General features: G+C 66.3%; 1 protein-coding gene across 6 annotated transcripts; it reads right to left on the reverse strand.

Moving 5' to 3' along the window:
- TSPAN4 (tetraspanin 4) lies at positions 1-22616 on the reverse strand. Of its 6 annotated transcripts, XM_042958725.1 has the most exons (10): positions 21069-21165; positions 20629-20724; positions 17431-17530; positions 13710-13789; positions 3682-3873; positions 2405-2479; positions 1384-1485; positions 1157-1288; positions 976-1059; positions 1-442 (listed from the first exon to the last, which is right to left on the reverse strand). In XM_042958725.1, exons 4-10 carry the CDS (start codon positions 13770-13772, stop codon positions 374-376), a joined length of 717 nt encoding a protein of 238 aa, XP_042814659.1. In that variant the 5' UTR covers positions 13773-13789; positions 17431-17530; positions 20629-20724; positions 21069-21165; the 3' UTR covers positions 1-373. The 6 variants fall into 6 exon arrangements, with proteins under 6 accessions (XP_042814659.1, XP_042814661.1, XP_042814663.1 ...); XM_042958727.1 differs by lacking the exons at positions 20629-20724; positions 21069-21165 and adding an exon at positions 22558-22616; XM_042958729.1 differs by lacking the exons at positions 20629-20724; positions 21069-21165 and adding an exon at positions 21768-21877.
- Between the last annotated feature and the right edge of the window lie 246 nt (positions 22617-22862).

The following is a 22862-nucleotide window of genomic DNA, read 5'->3' on the forward strand; positions in this document are numbered from 1 at the left end:
TGTCCACGCGCTTTATTAAGACATCCCAGAGCCCGCCCTGGCTCCGCTGTGGAATGTGGTTGGCGGGGCTGTCCGCCACGAGCACCAGGACCAGCGGGCGGCCCTTCAGCCCCCCCCCCCCCCCCCCCCCCGCGAATGGCCCCAGCCCTGGGGGAAAACACTGCTCTGCAGGACACACGGATCCGAGAAGCGCCAGAAGCCCCTCCCACCCCCAGCCCCGCGCCTGCTGCCCTGCTGCAGCACGGTGCTCACGGGGCTAGCTGAGGGTCCCCTTCCCTGTGCCCAGGATGGTGCTGAGTCCTGCAGCAGGGAGAGGCAGGTGGGCTACATCCTTCGGCAGCGAGGTGGGGGGCGGGGGTGGCAGGAGCGGAGCCTACGCACAGTAGGTATCAGCCTTCACCACCTGGCAGTACATGGTCATGGCGAAGGTCAGACCCAGGATCTGCGGGACATGAAGGGGGGCTCTGGGCAGGGCGCCAGGAAGCCACAAGCACGGACCTACCCCCCAGCTTCCCGGATGGCCTGCACCCCACTTCTCTGGGGGTGCCCCCCAGCCCTGGCAGTCAGGCCCATCCCGGCCACATCCGCGAGCCATCGCAGGGCCCGCCCACCACAGGCAGACAGGGCTTCCTGGGGCTCGGCCCCGGGACCTGCCTCTCCCTCAGCTTGGCTCCCGTGGGTTCCGCTGGCGGCTTTTTCACGTCCATTTCACTCAGGACTTCCTGGGGGCCGGGAAGACCAGCCTCACTCTGCACTGGGCAGTCCCATGACTCCCACCCACCACAGCCACCGGGCAGGCCTAGGACCGCAGAACAAGGCCGCCTGCCTGTGCCTGAGGTGTCAAAGGTCACCTCCCCAGGGACTGGTCCCTGAGCATCCCCCATCAGCCGTGTGGGCTCAGGGAGCCTGAACCCGGGTGCTGACGAGCTGGGGTGCTAGGTTGGAGGCCGGGGTGGGTCTGGGCACCCAGCATACCTGTACCAGTGCCGTGCACAGCCCGAAGATACCCACAGCCAGGAGGTTCTCCTGGAGCCACATCTTTACGGTCTCGTAACACGGCTGGAGGAAGAGAGGGTGTCACAGGGCCTTCGAGGTCAGCCCTCCACCCCCAGGTCCTGGGGCCAGGACAGGAGGGAGGGGCGATGCAGGCACTCACCGCCTTCCACCAGGTGCCAGGTGCGTGGAGTCCACAGCTGTCACTGAACTCCAGGCAGCAGGAGTCGGGCACACGGGTGGCATTATAGACCTCGAACCAGTCGGTGTAGTTGGAGACCCCACAGCAGCGGAACTGCAAAGGGGCAGGCGCTAGGAGGGCTGGGGAGGCAGGTGGTCCCTGTCCCCCTCACCCGGCCTGGCCCACCCCACCCCACTCCCCAGACTCACATCGGTCTGGATGATGCTCCAGGCATTAGTGAGGCCCACGTTTCCTGGGGTGCCATATAGGTGCAGACCCTTCTTAAGGTCTCGCTGGGCGTACCTGTCGATCTGCAGGTGCAGCGGGGTCAGCAGGGCCACCCCCACGGCCAGCCCCGCCTCCCTCATCCAGACCCTGCAGGTGCCCTGTGCCCCCACCCCTCCTTGGAGTCCTCTCCTGCCAGAAGCCCCCGTCCTTGTGCCGGGGACTTTGCCCCTGCCCCCTGGGGTGAACTCTGTGGTCTGGACCAGAGTGAGACACGCCAGCATGAACCGGTGTCCGCTCAAGGTCCGGATACCGACAGACAGGTGCAGAAACCCGAGAGCTGTCTGTACACACGGGTTGTTTGTACACGTGGCTCCGACTGTCGGCCGAGAGGCCCAGAGTGACAAGGAGCACGCCAGCCCCAGAACGTGGCTCCCAGGACCATCCTCCAGGGGAGGAGCCGGGGAGAAACGGCTGGGCCCGGGCCCGGGGCAGGAGACGCCAGGAAGGAAGGAAGTGCCCACCAGCAAGTGCACTGAGGGGAGGCCGCCAGAGGGACACAGGAGCCAGAGGCGAGCTCCCGAGGGGCAGAGAAGCCCACACGTGAGCCAAGTAAGGCCTAGAGTATAACCTGGAGTGTGAAACACGCAAAAGAGCCCTCAGTAACGTAAATAAATGATTAAGCGAGTAAATGGAGGCAGGAGATTTTCCCACCCAACAAGCACGGCGCTGAGGACAGTAGGAGCTCAGCACAGCTCCCCTGCCACCCACTCCCGGAGCCTCCAGGGAGTCCTGGAGTCCCCTCCAGGCCTGGCCTCTGGCAGCTGTGCTTAAAGCTGAGTCCCCAGTGGGTGGGATGCCTGGGACCGCTGCCTGTCCATACAGAGCGTCCACACCGGGCACAGGGCTTGTGACTGCCATCGTCAGCCCCGCCTGTACCCGTCACCCACGGTGCCATGGCCCTTGCTGGGTGGTGAGGACAGAGGGAGGGAGGAGGTGGCCGACCTTGTCAGTGTAGGCGAAGAAGAGGATGGTGATGGTGGCCTCCAGCAGGAACACCAGCAGCAGCAGCACAAAGAACTGCGGGGGAGACAGGCCCCAGCGACTTGGCCCCCTCGGCCCCTGGCTGTGCCCCGGCCCCTGGAGCCTTCCGAGGGTGGGGCTGCGAGCCTCAGATACCCCAGTGCTGGGGGGAGCCCCAGCCGGGTGTCAGCCCCCGGAGACCAGCACGTCCCCTGATGCTGCCACACCTGCCTCGGAACCCTCCCCTCCGGCTGGGGAGGGGAGGGGGGGGGGGGCTTTGGTCTTGCTCGGGAGCACAACCTCACACCTGCAAGCAGGCACCTGTGCCACGTGCCTGTGTCCCTGTGGTGGGCGGGTGGGTGGGGCGATGCCTAGGGGGGCCCTGGGGAGGGGGTGTCCGAATGCAATGGCCCTGAGCCCAGGGTCACGCTTCTCAAGAAGCGGCCCCACCTGACTGCACAAAGCTTGCCCACTGGGTGGCAGTCCCCCACTCAAGCACCCCCTGAGGCACAGCCTTGACCTTGGCCACAGAGGCCCCAGGCCAGCCGAGCAGCAGAGGCATCCTTTGTCCGCCCTGCCTTTCCTGCAGACAGGGACGGGGCCAGGAGGTGGGACCATGCGGAGCAGGCCCTGTCCTCTCCTGGGGTCCCCGATCTGGCCTCCCCTCGGTGTGGGCTCAGGACTCCGGGCCCACCCTGCCCCCAGAAGGCCCCGGGCCCTGAACTCCCAAGTCACCCTGTGGGGAAGGCCGAGGTCAGGGCCCCACACACACCACGGCTTCCTGCCCCAGGGCAGCTGGGGACCCAGCCACACCCCCACCTGCTGCTCCAAGGGACCAGAGGGGCCCCAAGCCTTGATGGGAGCATCTGGACACACTGAACACCTGGGGGAGCTGCGCCCTCTGAGGCCCCACCCTGGGCGAGGGCTCCTCAGACAAGATCGATGAGCGCGTGATTTAGGACTTGGAGCTGCCCGAGGCCTCGGCCAGACATATTAATAGGTGAGGAGCCCGGCCCGGGGATCCTTCTCCGCCTCCGTTATCTGTGATTAATGTTCCCGACGACGGAGGGGAGACGCAGCCTGCCTGTAAATGGGCCTCCGAGGCAGAGGTGGGGACTGCGAGCCTCTCAGCTGAGGGTGCGGGGGCAGGGAGTCCCAGGAAGGGTGTTCTCAGAGGAAACAGGCCCGGTACAGGCTGCACCCGCGTGCGTCTGTCTCGTCAAGGGGCTGCCACGGGCCACGGTGTCAGGGGCACTCACGGTGAGCAGCAGGCACTTGTTCTCCTTGATGGCCCCGATGCAGCCCACGAAGCCGATGGCCATGACGAAGGTGCCGGTCACGATGAGCAGGTTGGCAGCCGACAGGGACGGGAAGGAGGAGGACAGGGTAGCAAAGTTCCCCTGCGTGGCAGCCAGCCAGATGCCAACCCCGAGGATGCCGCAGCCCCCCAGCTGGCACCGCCGGGACAGGGGAGAGGGCGGTGAGGCCGACGTCTGTGTGCCCCACACCACCCAGAGCGACACCCGAGGGGCCCTGCACACCCTCGCCCACCCTGCTGACCTCCCAGGACCAGCCACCCCTCCCGGTGTCCTCCCAGCACCCAGCCGTTCCCCCCTCAACACACCCCCAACCCACGGCATCAGTGATAGGGACCCCAAGGGCCCCCACCTGCGGCGCTGGGGATACTCTGTCCCAATGCCCCTGGTGAGGCAGTCTGGGCAGGGGGCCCCCAGGGCTCCCCCGAACACCACCCCTCCAGGAGGCACCCCCCTCTGCCCCCACAGCCTCTCTGGACCTGGATGGTCAGGGAGACCATCCCTGCAGACCCTGCCGGACCCCACGCTCCCCTGGTCCTAAAACCACCTCCCCACGGGCCCCTCTGGTGTCCCCAGCTGTCCCTTCTAAGTGTGCGCGCCAAAGCACCCCTCGGGCCCCCACGTGGAGGCCAGCACCAGAGTGCAGCAGGGAGCCCGATCCTGACCCTGGCCGCCCCTCTCAACCACTGGAGCTTTTACTGAATGTCATCATTGCTCTTATTACAAAAACAAAACGACAGGAAGGAGGAGGAGAAGGCAGAGTGAAGAGTCGGGAGAGGGCGCTCGGCCTCGCATGGTGACAGGGGAGCAAGGTGGGCCAGGGCTGGCTAGGGGGCCCCGGGCTCCGGCCCCCACCCCTCAGACGCTGGGGCTAGGGCCCTGGGTGGTCTCAGAACAGGACGGGAGAATGTGTTCCAGGGTGCGGGCTGGAGGCGGCTAGCCCCACTAACACTGACCAGCACCTAGACCCCAAAACCTGGGCTTCAATGAGACCGCTTGGGGACCCAAGGCTTTCCCAGGCTCTGGGAAAGGCCAGCCTCCTCACCATCTGGCCGGGCCCACGCGGCCTCAGCCCCCAGCACACTCCTGGGCATGACGTCCCTCTAAAATCACCCTAAATGCCCAGGACAGGCTGGGTCGCAGACCCCAGGGTATACGGCATCCACCCAGGGCTACCACAAGCCCTGTACACCCCGCACAAGCTTCCTGAGCCCAGATGGCCAGATTCCACCCCATTTCCCAGACAAGTAAACTGAGGCTGGGAAATGAGCCACCTGCCCTGTCGGTCAGAGGCAGAGCCAGGGGGAGCCGGGACTACCCGCACACAGTGCCTCCCCGAGCCTCACCGGGACCCCGTGACTCAGCAGACCCCACGGGCTCTGAGACCCCTGCCCAAGAGGCCTAACCCCAAGTGCGCTGGCTCGCCCCTTCCCCCACCAGCAGGTCAGCCTGCCCCAGGGTCTCCACGACTCCCTGGGGACTGCGCACACCATGCACTAAGCCAAGCTGGCGGGAGACTATGATTATGGGGGGGATCCCTCTGGGCCTCACCCCGGCCGAGTGGGGCAGGACAGCCCCCCAGCTGAAATGGCCACCACCATTGGGGCGGGGGTGGGGGAAACCAGTCAGCACAGGGTGAACACGTGGGGCTCTGCACCACCCCCTCCCCGCCCCTCTTGGCACCTTTGACAGAAGTGAGAACTTCTGTCTAGAAATTGTAAACGACACCTGCTCTGAATGCTGCTGGCTCGGGACAGCATCCAGGAAGCTGGGGCTCCTGCTTCTGGTCTGCGGTCATCCTGCTTGTTTGAGCCCCTCCCAGAGTAAGGGTGGGGGTCTGCAGCTCAGGCAAGGTGCGCTGGGGGCGGGGGGGGGGGGTGCTGTGCTGCCGGGTACCTACCAGGTTCGGGGGACCCTGGTGCAGGGGCTGACCTGCCCACCATGGACGGTGACCTCTGCCTGTGGCCAGGGTTTGCACCTGGGAGGCCACCTCTGTGCCGTAACCAAACCCGGGGCCGTGACCAGGTGCCAGAGGCCAGGGGGTCAGGGGAGGCTCAGAGGTGGGAGGGCAGCCGGGGGACCCGCCCAGAGGAGGGGCTCCCTAGGCCTGGATGTGTGCCCCATGTGAGGACCCAGCTGCCTGGGGCGGGGGGGGGGGGGGGGGGCGGGGCGCAGCTCCAGATCAGGACAGGGTCCGCTGGCTCTATGGGGACGCACGTGCGCCCACACCTGCAGGATGGGCGTGACTTCCACGTGGGATGCAGGCAGGCCCCCAGCCATGGTGCTGGCCTCAGGCGGGGCCGCAGAGGGGACACCCAGCGCCTCTGGGCAGCCCACGCCCGCCTGCGACGGGCACCACTCGGCGCCACGGGGGCACAGAAGCAGCCAGACAGGCCCTGGCCCGCCTCCTGCCCCACCTACAGGTGAGAAGCGGAGCCAAGCCCTCCCCCGTCCCCCCCCCCGCCCCATGCCTGTTGGGACAGCCAACACCTCGTCCCCATGGCCTCTGGGATCCCCAAAGCCCCAGGGGAGGGTTGAAGCTGGGGCCACCGAGTAAGGTGACTGGGGAGGGGCCTGGGTCAGGGAGGGCGTGAGGGCGGGCCACCTCCCCCTGGAGGGGGACACAGTGACGGCTGCCATCTCCAGGCCTCACACCAGCTTGTCCCCCACTTTGGGGGAGTCACGTCTCTGAGCTGAGCCCCCAGGACGGTGGGCAGGTCCCCGGGCAGAGGACAGAACCGTTCCCTGTGCTTCACAGCCCGACTGTCTGCCTTCAAGGACATCGGCGGACGGCTCCGTCAGCAGGAAAATGAGCCCATCTGAGCGCCCTCGCCCCATGGGGACACGTGGAAGGGCGTGGGGAGGACATCGCGGGCAGGCGTCTGTGAGGGAGGGGCGGTCTGGGTCCCCGGAGTCCCCACCCCCAGCCCTGCTGGAAACAGATTTCCTTAACCAACACCACAAAACGTCCCCACCTGTCCACCCTGAGATGGCAGGGGAGACCCACACGGTGACACGCACAGCCCACACTGTCCCCATGTTACACCACGCTGTCACAGACGCCCTCGGCGTCACTGTCACACACACAGTTAGACACCCTCACCGTCACTGTCACACATCACTGTCACAGTCACCCCTCACCGTCACCGTGTCACACATCACGCTGTCACAGATGCCCTCGCCGTCACTGTCACACACACAGACACCCTCACCGTCACTGTCACACATCACTGTCACAGTCACCCCTCACCGTCACCGTGTCACACATCATGCTGTCACAGACGCCCTCGCCGTCACCGTGTCACACATCACGCTGTCACAGACACCCTCGCCGTCACTGTCACACACACAGACAGACACCCTCACCGTCACTGTCACACATCACTGTCACAGTCACCCCTCACCGTCACCGTGTCACACATCACGCTGTCACAGACGCCCTCGCCGTCACTGTCACACACACAGACACCCTCACCGTCACTGTCACACATCACTGTCACAGTCACCCCTCACCGTCACCGTGTCACACATCACGCCGTCACAGACGCCCTCGCCGTCACTGTCACACACACAGATACCCTCACCGTCACTGCCACACAGGCTCATCTCACAGACGTGCTGCCCTACGACCTGTCAACCCCATAAGCTCCAAGGCCCTCCGTGTTCACGCAGACCAGTCACCAAAAACTCAGACGCACACACTAACAGAACGCATACACGTAGTTAATAAAATTATCTGTAATTTTGAAAATGTTTCTGCATACGCAGCTTTTAAAACATTTTGGCAGGAAAATTACGGCCTCCGAGTACAGGAAGAAACAAGCCCCTGTTAGACTCGGACGCAGAATATCAAACACGGGGTAAGTGGGGCTGCGGTCGCCGGGAGGCCAGGACCCCACCGCGACCCTGCAGATGTCCAGCCGCGCTCACTGCCCGGGGCACTGGCTGGACCCTCCTCCCCAGCCCAGCTGGGTCCCGGGAGCAGAGCCCACGAGACCTGAAGCAGGAGCCCAGCCCCACGGTCCGCCGTGGCCTCCCCGACTGCCTCCCGTGCACCCTGAGCACATGCCTTGCCTCGTGTCCTCACCTGTCACCGGCCCCAGCCCGGTCCCTGGCTTACGCTCCCCGTCCTGCGGTCCCCTCCCTCGTCTGCATTTTTCAGGTTGGCCCAGGGCTGGGGCACAGGGACCGCATGGTCAGCGATGCCGCCCCCTCCAGGCCCATGAAGGGGCAGGTGTCAGGAGGCCCTCTGCCACTGCCCCTCCGGCCAGCAGATGGCAGGACAGCTGGCCGCGTCCTCGGAACACAGCGGAGGGCTGGGCGCCCACAGGGGCCACGCTGTGCCTGGAAGCCCCTCGCCTGGCAGCCGGCATGGCCTTGGGGGGGCCTGGGCACGGCGAGGTGTTCGACCACTCCAGGCCAAGAGCCGCCAGGAGGGGACCCCGTCTGCACGAAGTTCAGGAATGGCAACTTTGTCCGCCGTGCCGGAGACCAGGTCTGCAGCTGCCCAAGGCCGGGGGTCAGGGACACTGGGTGACGTGGCCTGGGGTACCTTCCGGGCTCACAGACGCGCTCCCTGCCTTGGCTGGAGATTGTTATCGGGGTGAAAACTCAGCAGGCCGCTCGCTTAAAATCTCCACAATTGCCTGCAGTTAATTTTCTTAACCGCCGGCAAGCTCCCGGCGCCATCACCAGCCCCGTTGGCTCACCCCCAGCGGCGGCAGCCCCCCCCCGCCCCGGCCCATCAGGGGACAGCCCCACCGCCCGGGGACCCCTGAAGCCACTGTCCAAAGAGGAGGGGTTGGGCCGGGGAGCAGAACAGCCCTGGCCGGAGGCTTCGGCGAGGTCCAAGGTGAGGAGTTGCTCACTGGACCTCAAAAGGGTCTCCAGGGGCCAGGTAAGAACCACAGCGGCCGGGGCGGGGGGGGGGGGGGGGGGCGCCCAGCGGGCTCGGTCGGTGGAGCGTGGGACTCTTGACCTCGGGGTTGTGACTTCGAGCCCCACGTGGGGTGTAGAGATTAGTTAAAAATAAATTTAGGGGGCGCCTGGATGGCTCCGCCAGTTAAGCGTCCTGACTCTCGATTTTGGCTCAGGTCACGATCTCACTGTTGAGTTCAAGCCCCAGGTCGGGCTCTGTGCTGACAGTGTGGATCCTGCTTGGGATTCTCTCTCTCTCTCTCTCTCTCTCTCTCTCTCTCTCTCTCCCTCTCCCTCTCCCTCTCCCTCTCCCTCTCCCTCTCTCTCTCTCAAAATAGATAAATTGTTTAAAAAGAATCTTTAGAAAACAAATTAAGGGGCGCCTGGGTGGCCCAGGCAGTTAGGCGTCCGACTCTTGGTTTTGGCTCAGGTCACGACCTCAGGGTTTCACGGGTTCAGGCCCTGAGTCCGGCTCTGTGCTGACAGCACGGAACCTGCTGGGGATTCTTTCTCTCTGCCCCTCCCCTGCTCACGCTGTCTCTGTTTCTCTCTCAAAAATAATTAAATAAAATTTTAAAAATATATTAATAAAATTCAATTAAAAAAAAAAAAAAAGAACCACAGCAACACTGCTTGCGGGGTGGGGAGGGGAGGGAGAGGCCATTGCCAGGTACCTGGGGCAGCGGGGACGGGGCTGCGGGGGTGGGAGGCGCCCCACCGCAGGTAGAAAGACGGGACCAGGGCTGCAGATGGCCGGTGCAACAGGGACACAGCCCCCCTGGCTGCTGCATGGGCCTCCTGACCTCCAAGACCCGCCCCAGCCCTTAATGGCTGAGGCCGTATCTCTGCCCCAGACAGAGCCCACTCCACCCCTGCCTTACACGTAGAAGGTTCTGTCCCTGGCCCTCCCTCCCAGCAGCTGGACTCCAGGGACACTCACAGAGCCCGTCCGGGTCACTTGGGTGGACAGGCCCAACAAGCACCCAGCACAGAGCTGCAGCTGCCTGGACCCCCCGGCGGGGCAGGCAGGGCCCCCATAGCTCCCCCAAAGCTATCAGGGGAGCTGCCAGCTCCCCAACAGGCACACGGGGCCTCCGGCGTCAGGGCCTCTGTTCAGAAACGGATTGCTGCCGCTTAGAGCGCGTGCCTACTGTCCCCACTGTGGGGGCAAGGGCTTGGTCTAGGGGGCTGGGCCCAGAGAACTGGCACCTGCCGGGCCCCAGGGTCCCCATCTGCCCCATCAGCCAGCATCTGGCCTGAAGGATGGGAGCGTCCTGACCCTTGACTTGACCAGGGCAGTCAAGCACCCCCACCCCCAGCACCTGCTCCCATCCCAGAATCTACCTGCCCTCCCTCCGCCCATCACAAGACTGCCCACCTACCCCTACTTGCAGCCCGCAGGCAGCGGGACACCCCTGCCCAGCCCTGTCGCAGAAAGAAACAGAAGCCAGGACACGAGGATGCCCCCAGCACCACCAGGAGGCCGGAGCCAAGAGGAGGCACAGGGTCTGAGGACTGTGACCTCAAGCAGGTCCCCGCGGCATGCCTGTTCCCCCAGCTGTAGGGAGGACTGGGGGAAGGTCATGGCCCCCAGCTCTGCAGAGCCCTTGCCACCATGGGTCCCCTCCTCCAGCAGTCTTAGGGGCCTTGCCCAAAGGCCAGTGACAGCAGACCGCGCCACCCACTTGGACGTCACCCGCGGCTCATCAAAGAGGAAAACTCAGGGGCCCACGCGTGGTGCCGGTGGACAAAGTGCATCCTGGGCAGCAGGAGACAGCAGGCAGGGCTCCGACCCCCACCCCAGCCACGCAGAGGGGCCCTGAGCACAAGTGCAGGGAGAGGAGAGCAGGGAGCAGCTCAGAAGTAGGGGAGGTGTGGAGAGCAGGGGCCCTCAGCTCGGCTGACCCAAACTGGGGAGGAGTTAGGCCACAAGGCTGAGGCCCGGGCGCGGGCCCTGGCTGTGGGGGGACACAGAAGCAACCTTACCTTGCTGAGCTCAGCCCTGCCTCCCCCCAGGTCCACCCCCAGGACCACCTGGGCCACAGGGACTGCCCCCTGGGGGTAGCCCTGAGCACTCTGACCCAGGCAGGGAAGAGGCAAGAACCGCTTTCCTCTCGCCCACCCCCTGCGGCCTCCACCTCTACCTCTATCATGGTGGAGGCCTGAACTGCCCAGGGGCCGCGTAGGGGCTGCACACCCCACCTGCTCCCTGGCCCCATTTTAGGGACTCTGTGCACATCTCAGAAGAGCTCCCTGTGCCCTAGGAAGGCCTCGTCTGCCGCGGGGAGGCAGGACGGGAGCCGCCACCCCCAGCACCTCTGTTCCTCCCCTGCGAGTGTCACCTGTGCCTTCCCAGCTCCCCCGTCCCAGGGCACCCCAGCTCCAGGCACTGGTGACAATAAGCAGGACTGTTTCCTTCCTTGAGACAACCCAATGACCCAGGCAGGCTACACAGGACCAGGACAGACAAGTGGTGACTCGTTCCTGCCCTGCAAGGACCCAGGGCTGGAGGCCTCAGTCCTGCCCGCCCAGACCCGAAGGAGCACCGTCAAACCCGGCACATGAACAAGAGTCTTAAGTAAAAAAGGGTCTTAAGTCTTAAGTAAAACGCTTAGGTCAAGCGTCTCCCGAGCCAGCGCCTTCCCCATCCTCAGAGCACCGCCCCCCCACCCCCCACCAGACACAAGGCCCCCATCCCACCCCCACGCTGCAGCTGATGACCTCCCCACTAGCCAGGGCATCCACGGTGGCCCGGCGGGGCTCTGCAGGGTGAGGTCAGGACTGGCACAGGTGAGCATCTTGAGGTCCTGCCCCGGGGACGCCCCTCCCACTACCTGGGCCCTGATCTTACAGTGAGCTCCAGTGGGTGCCGGTGTGGTCCGTCCCCTGGTCTCCCAGTGACCGTGGGAAATGGGCTGAGGGGCCAGCACCCCCAGGTAGCCAAGGGGCTGGGGTCCCGGGGAAGCGGTGCTGTAGCCTCTGGCCACCTGCACTTACGTGGCACCTTCACAGGGACCCAGACTCCTGACTTCTCACCACGCCTCACCTTGGGCGCTTCCTGTGCACTGTGGGCAGGCCCGGATGCCCTTCCTGACCCACTGGTCTCAGACCCTGTCTGGGCACCACGCTGGCACGGGGAGGGGCACATGCCAGCAGCAGGGGCCCAGTTTGCTGGGCAGGGAACTATAATTGTATAATAAAAGGGAATTGGATTTTCCAGCCCAGGAGGGGGCCCCAAAGGGGTTTCTGATTTACTCGTTTCCAGGTCGAGGATGTGATCCATGGCAGGGACTGGCGAAGCATGTCTGTCCTGCAGCCAGTACGGTCCCTCCTTTAGGGTTCACAGGGCAGACGCAGCTCTGCCTGGGGACCCGTCAGGGTGGGCAGCTCTCAGACCACCGAGGATGGCAGACCAGGGGCAAAGCCCAGTCTTGCCAACCTCCCGGGACCAGACTACCTCTGTCCCCCACCCCACCCCCCACCGCCGCTCCCTGCAGTCAGTCCACCAGCTACACTGTCACCACGGTCAGATCTGGTCACCTGCGGTATCTCCCATCAGGTTGCCCTGGACGTGCCGACCCTGCCAGCCACTCCACACGGGTGCCCGCTGCAGCTAGTCAACATCCCGCACCAAGATGTTCGCCCCTCCACACGCCTGGGCCCGAGCTCCCGCCGCCAACACCCCCTTCCTGGCTGCTGGCCTCAGGGGTACTTCACCCCAGACCTGGGCCTCATCCCTCCCAGGATCCCCTTGTGGAGAGAGAGCAAGCCCTCGGGACGGCCGCCTCGAAGCGGGCATCTGGGCCCGGAGCCTTGGGTCTCGCCCCGAAGGCAGCCCGGGCTGGCTGCCCCTGCCTCCCAGCGACCCCTGATGGCCCCCCTCCACAAGCTGGGAAGAGAAAACTACAGCCCAGGATGGAAGGGAGGTGAAGAAGGACGGACCCGGGATTCTGGGCATTTGGCCTTAATGGGACTGCGTGCAGATGAGCGTGTGCAGGACAGCCGCCTCGCCTCGTGGGGTCCAGGCTGCAGCTAACGCCACACCCCCTTCCTCCTAGCTGTGGGAAGGAGGGCTGGCTCAAGAATTCACCATGGAGCAGAGAGTGACCTTGGCATCCTCCCTCCACCAAGCCTCGGGTAGCCCAGCCCGGGGACCCCAGCCTGGTCGGGTGGGACACCTGTCACAGCCAGAACCCACCATGCTCCCAACCATCATGGGGCTGGGGCCGGGTGGCAATTTTGTCAACTCCGTCGTCATGCCTACTCTCCTCTGGAGGAGGAAGGGGCCACCCTGTGGCACCATCGCCTCTGACCCTGGGCCCACACAGCCCGTCTGAGCAAACCCAACCCATTCAGCAAAAGTTCTGGGCACCAGCCCACACACATGCACACCGTGCAGGAGTAAGAGCCAGCAGGGAGGCCAGACGCCTCCCCAGCACTCACGGTGGGTGGCCCAGCATCCTGTTCAGTGTCAGCCCCAGCCAGGGAACTCACCCATGCGCACACACCCCCTCTCCCTTCCCACAGCACCTGCAGAGACTTGGGGGGGGGGGGGGAACCACCTGGCCCCCAACAGCCCCTCGGCGACCACAGTCCTTAGGCCTGGTGGGTTACTCCACTGGGAGGGCGAGGGGGGTCGAAGAAAGGACGCCGGCTGGCGGCGCGGAGGGAGAGAAGGGGAGGGGAGGGAGGGGGCGCGCCGGTGCTCCAGCGCACTGCCGGCCACGACCAGCACGGGAACCCCGGCGCAGGCGGGCGCAGGCGGGCGCAGGTGCGGGACACGTCCGGCCCCAGAAAGAGGGGGAGAGGACGCGGGCAGAGCCTCGGCCACAGCCCCGCGGTACCGGAAGCGCGCCCCAAGGGCCGGTCCACCGGGCCCCCCGCTGGAGCAGCGACCCCGGGCACGCCACCGCCACCGCCACCACCCCGCCCCGCCCGTCTGCGTCCTGGAGCCTCGCCCCCCATCCCTGCCGGAGCAGCGACTCTGGACCGTGCTGAGAGGCGGGCCGGGCCGGCGCCGCAGCCCCGGGCGCCCCGGGCCCGCCGCCACTCACCCAGAAGAGCAGGTTGAAGGCGAACATGAGGAACTTGACGCCCTGGAGGCAGCCGCGCGCCATGCTGCAACGCTTCAGCTCTAGGAGGAAGACGAAGGAGAGGTCCAGGTAGAAGAACACGTACTTGCTGCCCTTGGGCGACGCGCAGCGCGCCGGGGCCGCCCTGGGGCCGGGGTTGGCGTGCAGGCCGAAGAAGGGGCCGCCGTCCCCGCCGTGCCCGCACAGGCTGCTGTAGCGCCGGAAGGGGCCGCCGCGCGCGAAGCCCGGCTCCTTGCCCTCCGGCGACGGGCTGCGCCGGTAGGTGGACTCGTCCGTGCTCGAGCGGCGCATGGCGCCAGGGCCGCCGCCGGGCTCAGCGCCCCGCGCCCCCCGCCCCGGCCCCCCGCCCCGGCAGCCGGGCGCGCAGCTCCTCTCCGCCCCGGCGGCGGCCCCGGACACCTGCCCGGTCCGCGCGCCGCAGCCCCGGCCCCCGCCCCGCGCCCCGCGCCCCGCCAATCCGCGCCGGCCCCGCCCCCGAGGACCCCTCCCCTCCCCGCCGGCCCGCCAGGCCCGCGCCCCCCTCCCCCCCCCCCCGCCGCCCCGCCCCGCGGACCCCTCCCCTCGCTCCCCTCCGCCCCCCTGCAGGCCGCCCCGCCCCACCAATCCTACCGCTCCGCGGGCGCCCGCCAATCGCATTCCCGAGGCGACGACCCCGCCCCGCCCCCGGCCCCGGCCGCTCCGCCCGCGCCGGCGCCCCTGGCTCTCCGGGTCCCCGGGCTCGGGAGGAAGATGCTCTCGTAGGGCAGGGGCAGCCTTGGAGGGGGCCGAAGGCCACGGCCCAGGCAGCGCTCAGCCCCGGGAACGAGGCCCCCAGCCTTCCGCCGCGACCGCTCTGCTCCTCCCCTCCCCCCCCCCCCACCCCACGCCGGGCCTGGAGACCCCCGACCGCGCTCGAGAGACCACAGCGCTATGCAAATGAAGGGATGGCCCAGTTGCTTTCTGGTGGTGACCTGGGGCGGCTTCGACTTTGATTCCCACAGCGAGAGAGCGCCTTACAATGTAGCCCCGAGCACGCCCTGGGGTGCGCTTTCTCCAAGCAGCATCCCTCACCTCCAGCCCGGGCTGGTGACGGCCGCGCGGGGACCCCAAAACCCGGGCGGCTCACAGCCCGGATGGGGAGAGGCGTCTGTGGGCCCCGGAATCAGTCTGGGGTACCCAACCTGGGCGGGGGGGGGGGGGGGAGGGAATCTTGCTGGGGCAGGAGGCAGGACTGCAGCTTAAAGGACGAGCCCCTCAGAGGGGCTGGGACGAGGGAGGGCAAGTGGGGAGGGTGCCCAGGAGGGCAGGTTACTCGGCAAGACCCGTGGGGAGGCTTTCAGACTTACAGAGAGGGGCGGAACACACAAGAGGGTGTGGGTGATCACCGGGCACCTGAAAACAGGCGCGGATCCCCACTCCCGCGGCCCTTCGCTCCTTCAACTCAGCCAGGGTGTGCTGGCAGGGCGGCTGAGGGCAGACCCCCTGCCCTGGCCCTCGGCTTCCCTGCCGTAGGTCACACGCAGCCACATAGAGCCCCTCACTGCTTTGATGCCCTGGCGCCACTGTCTTGGCATTACTGGTCATTTTCGAAGGGGCCTCACAGCTCATCGTGCACCAGCCTGGCCTGGAAGTCAGACCCTGCACCTCCCGGACACATCCACACTCGCACGCAGACGTGGGCCCGAGCCAAGCTCACAGATTCCCTGGGTGACTTACATACACGCTGGAACGTGCACTAGTGCCCCCTGCACTGCTGGTGTGCACACTAGCCTGTCACTCTGGATGTGCCACGTGCTCGTGTACAGACACGCGTACCAGGAACTGTCTACAGGTGCATACACACACCCCCAATGGCAGATGGGGACCGTTGTCCCCCCCAGCTGTGCCCTCACGGCTCACCCCACTGGTGGGGGCAGCATGGTCTCTGGGGCCCCCTGGTGTTTGGGGGGGGGGGTACGCATCAGCATGTAAGCCCAATGCCTCCTCCCTATCTGACCCTGGGCCTGCACCCCAGAGGCCAAAGGAGAGCTGAGCCCCCTCCTCTCAAGGCTCTGGGCCTGGGGGATGTGTGTCCTACACCTTGGGCTCAGGGCTGCAGTCAAGGTCCACTGGCAGTGTCCCCCCAACGGGACGGTCCCAGACTCTGAAGTCCAAAGAGGGAAGGGCTGGCTCAAGGTCCCTGAGAGTCAAGTAGCAGAGGGGAGAGAGAGGAGGGGGTGGGAGAGACAGGGGAAGGAGGAGGAGTCAGGAGAGAAGGGAAGGGGAAAGTAGGAGCAAGGGTGCAGGGGAGGGGGGTGGGGAATGACACTGACAAGGTAACAAATTAGAGACTGAGTGGTTCGGGAGACAGCGGGTGTGGGGGGCTGTGCAGCAGCCAGAGCAGGACTGTCTAGAGGGCTGCAGGCCGAGTGCCCTCTGGCAGCCCTGCTGGGCCCTGAGGCCCCCAAGCATGAACCCTCTGCTGCCCCCTGACGACTCTTCCGAGAACCGCAGCTCTGCCCCCAGAGCAGAGCTGGCGCTGGCAGGGAGTGGGGACAGGACAGTCCCAGAGTCTCTGCCTGTCTCACGCTGCTGGCCCACCCAGGGTTTCCCATGGCCCCTCTACCCTTTTCTTTTCCCAGAGTTCTTTGGCACGTCTGGGCCCCACGAAAGGGACACAGCAGTGACGTGCCAGGGTCCCAGTGGAGAAGCAGGTGATAGAAGGCCCCAGGCCCTACAGAAACCAGGGAACAAGTGGCAGCCGATGAGCCTGGAGACCCCCGTGCCCCCTTGGCCCAAGTCAGCCAGCTCCACAGCCCAGGCCGAGGGTGGGCACTCAGGGAGGCCCACGTGTGAGACTGGGTGTACAGAGTGCACTTGTGGGCGCAGGTGGGCCAAGGGATGACCCGGGCGTGACTCCACCTCACCCTACATGCCCCACACAGATACCACCTCCCCCCACCCATGCATCACCCCTGCACGCCACGGCCAGACAACTCAGGGAAGCACAGCCAGACCTCCAGGGGCCGAAATAAATCTGCTGCCAGCCTGTCAGCTTTGTCCCCAAGGAGGCTGGGGCCAGAGATGTGTGGGGACAGGGCCTGAGGGCCGGAGCCTTCCTTCAGCCTGGCTCCCTGGGCCAGGCTTCCAAGGATGCGGAAGTGGCCTTGGCCACAGCTGGGGGGGGGGGGGGATTGGGACTCCCCATGGAGCCCTGGGCTCCCCTCTCTACCACCCCCCCATCACGCTGGAGCGGGGCAGGGCGGAGGGCAGACGGGGGACAGCCTGGGTTCCCCCACTGGCCCCCAGCACCCAGCTCTATCTCACTATCTCACTCAGCTGTCACCGTCCCAACATCCCCCACAACATCCCATCTACAAAACCCTACACCCACTCCCCCCCAGGTGACGAGAGTCCATCTGAAACAACATTGGAAAACTCAGCCAAGGGTCTTGGGGCCAGTTGGAATGAGGACACGCATGCATCAGGGCTGAAGCCAGGTTGGGGGGACCCTGTCCCCGAAGTCCAGCCTCTCCCCAATAGGAGTCCCCTTCCTCCAGCAGGCGGGGCCCCAATGAGACACATTCAGGAGACAGCATCTGGCTGGCTCAGACTCTAAGGACCCGGAGAGCGTCCTGCTGGCCAGGCCCCCGGGCCAGGAGTGGGTGAAACCACGAGGCAGCCCAGGTCCACACCCCTACTGCTCAGCCAGGCTGTGACATACCTGGGCTTGCCACAGAGAAGAAGCCGGGTGGTGCTTGATTCTCCTGAAAGTGAGCCGGCAGGTCGGCCTGCGGTCAATACAGCCAAGGCGGGCGGGAGCCCTGTGGAAAGAAAGGTGGGCACGATGGAGGCCACACCGCGCCCTCCGTGGGGGCTCCCCGAAACGGGACAGGCTCCTGGGGGGTTAAGAGCAACCCTCCACTCAGGACCAGGTCCCTGCAGGGGCAGGCAAGAGCAGCTAGGGGGCGGGGGAGCACTGCCAGACTCAGGGGACCAGCCGGGGGTGGGTGTCAAATAGGGCTTTGCTCCCGACCTTGGGTCGCTCGTCCTGAGACGCAGGCTTGCACACACACACAGCACGTGTGGGGGCCACGCGTGCAGAGAACACACGTGTTCAGAAGCAGGAACTCAAGCACAACACGGGCCATGTCGTGCTGTCCCACCCCCTTGAGGTCAGCCTTCGGGGTCCGCTTCCCCCGAGACGCTCTGCACCCCGCCCGTTCCTTCCCTGAGCCACCAGCCTCACTCTCCCCACAGAGCCAGCTGGGGGTGACTCACCAGGCCCGCTCATCTGCCATCGGCACTCACAGGAGGGTCCTGTCCTCCCCCACCAGCCAGGGTTTTGAGAAGGGGACTCCAAGGTCACACGGGGTGGGGAGGGGCGGTTCTGAGGGCATCCCAGCCAGGCCCCCCCCAATTCTCCCTCCTCAGACCAGGTGCTCCTTGCAGCCTGGGGGTGGGGCAGGTGGTCCTCTCGGCAGCCCAAGGGCGGACGGCACCATGGCGGCCATCCACTCCCTCACGCCCATCCTCCGTGGGCCACCCACTGGCCGCCAGTCCACCAGACCTGTGCCTGGGGCCGACGAGCAGACCAATTCCCAGCCCCTCAGCCGTCCCCGTGCCCAGGAACGAAGCCTCCACGGAGGGGTTTCAGGCCCGGTGATGCAGCAAGGGCAATGGGGGGGTGGGGCACACCTCATCCACTTTCCTTGATGAGCACCCCCCCCACCCAGGGGCTGTGGGGCCCAAAGCCCACAGCAACATTCTAGAAGCTAAAACGCATGTATCATACCCTACCATGCCCCCACCCCAAGACCTGGGAACCGGGAGGGGTGGGGGTGGGGGGTACAGAAGGGCCTCCTGGGCAGGAGGCCCCCCAACCCTCCTGGGGCCCCTACGTGAGGAAGTCCCACGGCCAACACAAAGCTGAGGCTGGATGAGACCACTGCGCAGCCACACTCCCAGCCCTCGCCCCCAAGGCAGCCCGGGACCCTCCATGAATGACCTCTAGCCCTTCTGGCCCCCACAGTGTCCTCCATGAGTCCAGAGCCCCCCGCTCCCACCTAGGGCAGCCTAGACAGAACCCTGTGGTTGGGGCAGGGCACAGGGGTTGAACAGGACCAGGACCGGAGCTGTCTCCGTCTCTCTGCAGGCCCAGCCTCCTCCTCCAGGAAGCCTCCCTCCCCATTCCCTGCTCTGGGCTTCCTTTGCATGCAGGGTCTGCACGCCCACATCCCCCCCGGAGCGGAACCCGCAGCAGGGACAGGGCGGAGGGAGAGCCCCAAGACAAACACACCGGTGATCCTGGGCTGGGCCTTCTCGACTCTGCAGGGCAAGTGAGGGACCCCAAGGGAACCTAAGCCATGAGAAGGCCGTGGGCACCTACCTGGCCAGACCAAAGTCCCACTCAAAGAGGAACGAGCCCGAAAGCCGAAACAGAGATGGTGGGGCGGCGGGGGGGGGGGGGGGGGCGGGGGGGGCCAGTGGCGTGGCCCACCCTGGGCCCCAGAAGCTGAGAGGCAGCAGGGGCCTGGCCGGGCAGCAGAGCCCCAGCAGAGGCAGATCGGCGGGGAGAGCAGAGCCGAGGCCTACCCGGGGCCCCCCGGCCGAGCAGGCTCGGAGGCAGCTTGGAGGAGCCCGGAGGCCAACACAAACAGTCCTGTGCTGGCAGCCTTCCAGCTGCTGACCCAGCCCGGCAGGCCCGACGCCCACCCGGGCCCCCACCCTGCACACCCTCCCCACACGGAGCCCAGGCAAGGCCACCCCCCCCACCCCCCAACTGCAGCCGCCTCCAGGGCTCAGAGACACCCGCTCCGGGGGAGGGGTCCCTGTGAAGAGGCCACCAAGGGGCCTCCAGGCTCTCCTGGGCCCAGCAAGGCCAACCCCAACCTCAGGTCTTCCCCCCACACCTCTGCTCCTCTCCCCCTACCCCTGACCCTCAGGTCTGCTGGAGGTGGTGGTGGAGGGGACACAATTCGGACCCAGGGCGGGGGGGGCACCTTTCCACCTCCCACAGGCGCTGGGGGCCTCCTGCCTCTGGTAACCAAGTGTGTGCCCACCCCTGCTCCCAGCCACCAAGACCCAGACAGAGCAGTACCCTCAGGGAGCCCCAGTCGGGCCCAGGCAGCCCAGCTGGCAGACAGGCTCGTCCAGAGGCGGGGGTCGTCAGCTTGAGGCCAATCCAGCCTCAAGCACACCTGCAAATGGCACCACTCACGACCCCTGCGACCCCAGGGCCAAGGGCTAGTGTGGGTACAGCAGGCAAGCGACCCGCCTGGCCCTGGGGAGGCATCGGAGCATGTATGTTCACGGACCCCACCCCGCCCTGCACACCCCTGTATGAGCACACATCCACCCAAACAAGAGGGGCCAGGGGCCAGGCCTGCAAGGTCAGGATTTTGACCCTCCAGCTGGGCAGCTTCTGGTTCCACCCACTTTACAGATGGAGAAACCGATTTCAGGACCAGCTGACTCCCAGGCCAAGCTGGCCCTGTGGCTGGCCTGTTGACAGGGCAATGCTCCGGGCCAGAGCCTCTCAGCAGCAAAAACTTCAGCCGCTGATCTCTCCTTGTCCCCTGCGTGCCCTGCAGTGACCCTCTTCTAGCAGGAAATGTGGCTCACGGGTTCCCAACCACATGTGAGCACAGCCCTCCCTTCCTCCCTCCCTATGCCTCCTACCACTGGGGATAGGATGCCCCATTCTCAAGAAATTGGCACTCTCTCTGGCCGGAGGCCTGGGCCACATCTGTGCTGACACTGCACACCGAGAGGAGAAGCGAAGTCCCCCCACCTCCCACCAGTGCCCTAGGCCCCCATGGCTCCCTCCTGCCCTCTCTGAAGAGAGCCTGGCCCATGGCACACACACACAGAGGAACATGGTCACCCACGACAGAGGCAGGGGACAGGGGGCAGGGCTGACCTCTGAGGCTCCCCAGTGTCCCCTGGTCAGGGCTGAGCCAAGGCAGAGTGGAGACAGACGACAGGATCAAACGCCCGAAGGGGCCTCCGTGAACACCTATGTTGAGGGCACACAGGCTAAGGTGGGGCAGCCATGATGCTCCCCGTGGCCTCTCCTCTCCTCGGAAGTCAGAGAGCTGGAGGGAGGAGCCCGGGAAGAGGAGGCCACCACCGCCCCCAAAACTACACACAGCACTCAGAATTCCAGGAATGTCAACTTGGCTCCGGCCAGGATCAGGGCGGGAGGCTCATTCCCCTCACTCTTTCAGAGTAAACAACTGATCCGGGTAGGAGCATGGGTGGGGCAGACCCTGGGCTCCTCCTCCAGGAAGCCTTCCACCCCCACCAGCTCCCCAAGGTCCCACCAGTTGAAGCCTGGACCCCCTCCCCTGTGTCCCTCACCTCCACAGTTGACAGCAGCCTCTGCAGCTGAGCCTGGGTCTGCCCCCAGGCCACTGTGACTCAAGGTCCCCAATCCTGCCCCTCTGTCCGGGGACAGGATGTGCGTCCAGTAGCGGGGGGGGGGGGGGGGGAGGGGGGGGGGGGCAGCTGGGAAGGGAAGTGGCCTCACTCGTGGCTCCGCACGTGGCCGCGTGCGGGATGACAAATGCACTGGGCAGACTATCCAGGACCCAGGCAAAGGTGGGGGCACAGACTCCATGCAGGCAGCAGCTCTGGCCAGCCCCACCCAGGCCTCAGGGGACCCTGCGTCCGCCTGCCCCTCAACTAAGACCGGAATCCATCATCCACCCGTGAGAGGACATTACCTGATGCCCCGGACTCAGCACAGGCCCTACTCACCCCTACCGGAGATCCAGAGGCCCCAGGCCAGGGACCCTGACAAGCCCCTCCCCCCACACACACATACCTACGTCACAGGTGCCACTCTGTAACACATCCATCCCCCACAGCCCAAAAGTTTACCTCCTCCAGGGAGCCTTCCCTGCCTCTCACCGTACACTGCTCTTCCCCATCTCCCACACCAAGATCAAGGAGCTCAGTCGCCCACCCCATTTCCAGAGACACAGCTAGACCTTCCTCTAAATCCTCTGTGGCTCCTGCCCCTTCACCCCTAGCTCCACCTCTGGCCCTAGCACAAACCTGTGGCCATGAGCTGTCGGGCAGGTATAGCCTCCAGGCCTCCGTCCAAGGGTTCCCTTTGCCAGGATCAGTCCACTCCCTCACACACACTCAGGCTCACCCCCGTGAAATCGTGCTCTTCGAGTTCAGCTCAAAAGGCACCTCTTCCACGACGCCCTCCGGGACCACCCACCCTTCTCCAGCCGCCCCCCTCTCCCGAGTCCTCAGAGGCCCGACGTCCCCGGACCAGAGGCTACCCAGCACTGCCTGGCCCAAGTTGGGTGCAGACCCATTCCGCACCCCACCCCCAGACCCTTCTTCGGGAGGAAGCGAGGGGGGACGCGGGCCGAAGCGGATCGCTGCAGCGCTGGGGGGAGAGGAGCTGCCGCTGAGCCCGCCGCGCCCTCCCGCCGTCGGGGCTACAGGCTACTGCCGGGCCGGGACCGACACGGTGCGGACGAGCGGGCCAGGCCACGGCTGAGGATGGGACCGCCAAACTCTGCCACAGAGACCCCCGGGCGCGCGCGGGCAGCGGCTCCAGGCGGGGAGGGGCGGCGGGAAAGCCCGTACGTGTCCGCCCGCCGCGGCAGGTCCCCGCCGGCCACCGGCCGGCTCCTCTCTGCCCCCCGTGTCCCACCCCACCCCACCCCCGCCGCGCGGGTCGCCGCGCCCCCGGCCCCGCCACTTGTTGCTGCGGCTAGGCTCGCGGCTCCAACTCCGCGCGGGTTCAGCTCAACTCGGCTCCCGGACCCGGCTGGGGGGCTGCGGGGGGCGGGACCCTGGCCTCATCCCCCGCGCGCGGACTCGGTACCTGCGCGCGGTCCGCCCGCCGCGCAGCTGTCAGTCATGCGGACACGAGGAAGGCGAACGGCCGCCGTCGGGGCCTTTCGGGCCCTCTAGGGACGCCGTAGGTCGGGATGTACCAAAGAGAAGGCCGGGGGGGGGGTTCCGCCTGCTCCTGCCGCGGCCGCGCGGACCCCGGAACCCCCGGTCCACGCGAATGGAACTCGGCACGGGTGGAAGCGGACGCTGACGGCACCGGGGCCGGCGGGGCGGGCTGGGGGGCGGCTGGGGGAGGCTGGGGGCGGGGCTGGGCTCCCCCCCCGGCGATGGACG

This window comes from Panthera tigris, chromosome D1 (assembly GCF_018350195.1).
Source record: "Panthera tigris isolate Pti1 chromosome D1, P.tigris_Pti1_mat1.1, whole genome shotgun sequence".
Classification (NCBI taxonomy): Eukaryota; Metazoa; Chordata; class Mammalia; order Carnivora; family Felidae; genus Panthera; species Panthera tigris.